The sequence below is a fragment of the Stegodyphus dumicola genome, chromosome 9 (genome assembly GCF_044657685.1).
Source record: "Stegodyphus dumicola isolate Sdum_Otavi_A_Nest chromosome 9, ASM4465768v1".
Taxonomy (NCBI): domain Eukaryota; kingdom Metazoa; phylum Arthropoda; class Arachnida; order Araneae; family Eresidae; genus Stegodyphus; species Stegodyphus dumicola.
This window is the reverse complement of record NC_140776.1, coordinates 93,646,254-93,652,253: the sequence shown is the minus strand read 5'-3', so window position 1 is coordinate 93,652,253 and position 6,000 is coordinate 93,646,254. Positions and strand designations below refer to the sequence as shown.

The following is a 6,000-nucleotide window of genomic DNA, read 5'->3' as shown; positions in this document are numbered from 1 at the left end:
TGATACAGGCAGTAATCAGAATTTAATGCACCACTAAAACGGGTGGCAATCTGCCACTGCTTACAAGCATTTCCAACATTAAATGATATTTAACTGATCCTGAATTCTCTTACTTTCCTTATTTCATTTCATTCCAGAATCATTATTTTATTATTACAAACTTATAAGTATATGACAAAAACATCACCATTCAGGAAAATTCCAATAAAAAAATTAAACAATGTGACCATTCCTAAATTTACTGTATGCAAAGCAGTGGAAAGATCAATATATGCTTAAAGTTATTCGCAAATTACAGCAACAAAATAAACAACAACAAAAGAAAACTTTGCACAAGTTTATTTTAGAGATAAAATGTACACTATACAAAGCAAAAGTATTTTTAACATTTAGCAAATAAAGAAAATGTCACTGATTGGATGATAACAATGAATTGAATCATGGCATAGCTACAGCATGTTGTGAAGACTTTATTTAGAAATGATGGCACTTTGTTAAGACATTTACTTTTTAAAAAATAATCTAAAGCCATTTTCATTATATACACATAAAATTAATCATTAAAACAATTGCCATAAAACTTCCTATAAAAGAAAATATGCATGGTGTTTTTTACATGAATTAAAAGATACCAAATAGTAATATGCAAAAACATTTATGATTTCAAAAACAATGATCTTAATTATTTCTGCACTACAGTATACAATTTAGTAGAACAAATAATCTTTTTTTTCAGAAAATTTCAGATATTAAAAATAAATACAGTTAACAATACAATGACGAAAGAAAATGTTAAAATTGTGTTTGTTAATTTATTAGTATTTGAAGTTTCCTAATAAAAGAAATTCTTACAATGTTTGCAAGTAAACCTAGCATCAGTATTAACAGATGGCAAAAAATAAGTAAAAAAGTAGTGTTGATGTAATCTTCTTAATGAATGAAAGGATTTTTCATAAACGACTTCCTTTGTGGTCAATGTTTATTTTTCATATTCTCTTCCGATTTTGGCAAGGATTTATGCTCTAAAGAATAGCAGCAAACAAATGAAGTATATTTATTATCACAGTAGAACACAGCACTCTTGGCATTTTACTCACATTCAATCACTCAAGCTACAGAAATTATATATTTTTAAACAAAGAGGTAGTTATAAAAATCTTAAACAACATTCACTATTCTTTCAATGAATGAGTCAAATAATTTGTATTTGATTCAAATTTTGATATTTCTGAGATAAAACTAGTTTCTTACAAATGTAAATATACTTAGAAATATTCATGTATGTATGTCAATCCCGAAATAAATTATAAAAAATAGAAAAAATCATCCCACTAACTACTACTACAATTTCTTATATGTTGCAGCATAATCTGCAAGTATGTAAAATAATGTTAGAATTAAAGTCTAGGAAATAATTTGCAGAATTATTCACACTCTTATTAAGCATAGTTGAAATTTAAAAAATCTTGCATTTTAGCTTCAGGATAGTAAGTAATTTCAAAGCACAAGTTAGGGGCAAGATACAGCACAGTAATTCTATACTCCATTTGAGACAAGGTACGAACAACAATTATACATAGTATATAAAAATTATAAGGAATTATGAGCACACTTCTAAAGTTCATTTCAAAAGCTTCAAAATGTGAATCACCAGCATGATCAGAATTTCAGCTACACAGACAGTGAAATCATCATTAACAGAAACTTCATCAAGAAAGACAATAGTAATTCTTTTTTCCATATCTGTATCACTGAAATGTGAATGAGTGTAAAATATTTAGCCCTATCACTTATCCATGTGGCTTATCAGTGAAACTAAATGTTCCAAAAATTTTAATTATTTATTAACCATAATATGATCGAAGAAATTTTCAATCTTCATCAAATGCATCAACATGCAACACGTAAAACATACAATAAACACAGGCTCTCAATCAGTCACATAACTATGCATTTTGTGTTCTAAAAAATGTGTTAAATATCATCTGGAATGCTATATACATTAAGTCAGTCCTTGGAAATCATGATTAAGACATAAAAAAATTACAAAAAGAGATTATTTCTTTGAAAAAAGAATTAATAAGAATATCTCTGCAAGACTAGCAGAACCCAAAAAAAAAACAAAGTTCAAAAGATCAATTTTTTATTATACACCTGTAAGCAAAAACTAAACACTTTCATTATTCTCTGCAGCTATCTGAAAATTATTAACAAGATGCAACCATACTTTACATATAAAAACCAGAAGAGTGCATAAGCCATACAGAAACTGAAAAATGCATTTAGAATATTAAGCCTTTCATTTAAAGTATCTACAGCAAATGACTGTTTTATTCAGCAACTGGTTATGTTGATACAGCCTAAATGAGCTCACTGTTAAGGTTTGATGCAAGTTTAACCAGTATATATACTCAGTATATCCGCTGTTATTCACCATTTTGTATATATCTAAGTAATCCAATCACAAATTTGTTTCTGATTGCTTTAATGACTGCTAGAAGATGATGGAGGGTTTCCAGGAGATCCAGGAGCACTACCATTTCCAGTATTTTGAGTCTGGGCTTTCTTGATATAAATATTTAGGAGTTTCATCTAGAGCGAGAAAAATTAGCACATTAAATATGTTACTGAACACATATATGAGTCATAAAAACAAAAGTTATAGTGCTTCCAGCCATGAACTCATAGTGTAAATGCTACAACAAATAATATTTTAATTAAATTATTTTAACCTTTTGATGGCCATCAATGAGCTCAGCTTGCATTCCAGTTATGCACCGCAATAGGCACAACTAAACACAGTTCACATGACTGACAGATATACATATTTGGGAAATTAGAAATGTATTTGTTCAGTAAACAGTAAAATGAATTTACTTCAGCATTAAAAACTCATTACTCCTGCATTTAGCATAAACCATTTTTTGAAATCAACATGAGATGATATTTCAGATGGTTTTTTGAGATATAAACATAAGAAGTGTACTTTAAGATCATTCTGGTTGCAAATTCAACATGTGCATCCAGTTTCAACAGAGAAAATCCTAAAAAAAAAAAACACATCTTGCCTTTACCAACTTCATATCCATCTTTTTTTTTTTTTTTTTTTTTTTTTTAATTTGTCAACATTAAGTAAAAAAAAAGGGGAGGGGGAAGAAAAGAAAAAACAACACAATTTTGGGGTTTGGAACCGAATTTCAGATCAAAATTAACATCCAGGAACCAAATTATGATGATCTGGCATCTCAACATAAGCAGTTTCATCTTTCTCATAGACTGTTCTGAACATTATTTATTTATATTTTATTATGAATGCATTTTACTTTCTGTTTACTATTACTTTTTTATGTGCTAAAAATGAATCTATTTTGATTGTTATTAATGTATATATTCTTTTTTTGGGGGGTGGACAAGTGGTACTTAGCATTATTAATTATATAGAAGGAGTATAGGAATTTCAGGAAACACTGCAGTTTATTAATATTATTCTGTCACTGTATTAAGTATATTAATATGATTTTCATCATTAAAATCAAATATTGCTTATAGTACTCAAAAGCTATATTTATGGTGCTTTATTTAAAATATCACATTGCAAAGCACCAGATTTTATTACTATTTAAAGCACTTAAAATGAACATGTAATTACAATCATTTCTTTTGCATTAGCTCAGTATGAAAAAGATTAAGGCAGAAACTACAAAGACAGAAGCAATTACATTCAAGCAACTAACACAGATATTCCAAAAAATGGAAAATCAAGAAACACACAACTAAATTACAATGTTTAAATTTGTTGTGAAGGATAACATCTTAAAACGCTCTTAATTTTCCACAAAAAATATTTTTCAAATGATATTCAATTCACAGAACTGTTACAAAACAGTTTTTATTACTCTTTGTATCACAAAACATAGTACTCTTCATACCACATTTGATTACGATAAGCTTAAAAATGCATGTTCAAAAAATAATTTTAAAAAATATTAATTACATCTTGATAAATGAAAAGAAAATATATACAGAAAGGAATAAATACATAAATTACAAAAGAAACTTAATTATTAGGAAAAAATATCTAATTACCTGGCAACTATTTAAGTTTACCAAATGGGGCTGCATTGCCTCTCCTACTTTACAATGAATAGCTACCATGCAAAACACTGCAGCTTTTCTCACAGGACTTTCATTGTTGTCATATGCCTAAGAACAAAAATAATTATAAGAATGAATGCATCTATTTATCTATCTATCTATATACACCCACATATAATTAAACAAATATCTCGCATGCATTTTTAATGAAACTTTAATAATTGTATTTCATAAACAAATAACAAAATACTAAGAATAATTTAAATTTCAAAACAAATAACATGATTAGGTTAAATCTGAGATATTGAGGTTGTATCATTGTTGATCTTCTTATGACTTTGAATTAACTTTTAATGTTCTAATTTGTTTGCTTCTGTTTTTGAAATTGAAATGACAGTTTAGGGGATATGTCTTCTAAAGTAAGCATCTTGTTCAGATTAATAGTGTTCTTATTAAAAACTTTAATTTTAAGAGTATTTGCTACTTTGTTTAACAAGATTCTTGGATTGAGTACTAATTTTGACTTATGGTTTAAATCTAGCAAATAATTTGATGCTTACTTGGAAGTAAGATGAAACACTCTCTTAATTTAGCTGTTGTTAATTGATGGTAGATTGGTTTATCCCCTTGATAAGGCACTTAATCTGCGATCAGTGACAATAACTACTTTTTCAATATTTAGAATTTACTTTTGGTATTTTTGCGATTTAAAAATTTTCTTAGCAGATTTTTAAACAAGAAGTTGAAATTAATATTTAAAATACTAATTTAAATTCTGACTAAAAAATTGTTTTTCATTCATGGTTTTAAATTGAATTTGTATTCCTTGGAGATGGTATATGGAAAGTTTTCTTATTACAAATTATGAATTATTAGTTTATTAACTTTGCAGCTTTAGTGCAAGTCATAGGCTTTTTAATTTACTTTTAATTACTTTATTTTGAATATACATATATACATACACACACACACCAGCTCTAGGGCTTTTGCCACTAGATGCAAACTGTAATGACCTCTAATTTCTGCTGCCTTACTCCTCTCTAAATTCTAAGAATTTTGCTCAGATTGATAAAAAATATACCAGAACATCCTTGAGTTTTAAAGACTATGAAAAAAGACCAACCTCGAAAGGAATCCACAGGATGCAAAATACCTTTAATCAAAAGTAAAGTTGGAGCACAGCAGCAAAGAAGATAAAATATACATAAAACAGACAGCAGGCATAAAATATTCAGGCTTCATCAGGGGATATTTTTACTCCTGACTGAGATTCAAGATTTACACTATATCATGTTCAGTACTGAGATGATCCACAAACTGTTAATGCATCATGATCTATTCCTCTTGTAGCACTGACTGCTGTTGTAAAATCAATGCTCGCAGCTGATGATAAATTAAGCGACATCTTCTGAGAATACACGTGTTTGATTTGATTTAGGTCTGAGTGACATGTGGCAGATTAATGTAGTGAGTACATTCATCAGCTGTCTATTGATAGTATGATAAAGAGCCAACCACGATGAGAAACTGAAGGCCCAAAACATTTTTAAAAAGATGCACATGAGGACTGAGAACTTTCTTTCTGAAAGATGTGAAGCTCCACCAAGCATTATGTCTCCGTCAATGAGAGTTCTGCCACCCCTAAACTGGTGAACTTCAATAATGTTGTTGGCATAATTGAATGTTCACCATATCTCCAGATGTTTAGACAAGTATAATTCCCTGCAAGACAAATTGTGCTCTTATACATTAAAAGCACTTGACCCCATATCCAAGTTCCTCCTTTCTCGTTTTCCCATCACTATGGAAAACACAACCTTTGATGGGTATACATCAATATACATGCTGCATATTAGTTGCCAAGTGAATAAATGACCATACATATGCAATATCCTGGCCACAGAA

General features: G+C 28.9%; 1 protein-coding gene across 12 annotated transcripts in view; it reads right to left on the bottom strand.

The window, feature by feature from the left end:
• Positions 1-322: 322 nt before the first annotated feature.
• The window catches only part of chb (CLIP-associating protein), a 358,527-nt gene continuing 352,849 nt past the window's right edge, over positions 323-6,000 (bottom strand). For all 12 annotated transcript variants that reach the window (XM_085823772.1, XM_085823773.1, XM_035371225.2 and 9 more), the window contains 2 exons: positions 4,087-4,203; positions 323-2,592 (listed from right to left, as the gene is read on the bottom strand). In XM_085823772.1, coding sequence (XP_085679898.1) covers positions 2,485-2,592; positions 4,087-4,203 — 225 coding nt within the window. In that variant the 3' untranslated portion in view covers positions 323-2,484. The remainder of the gene's footprint in view (positions 2,593-4,086; positions 4,204-6,000) is intronic.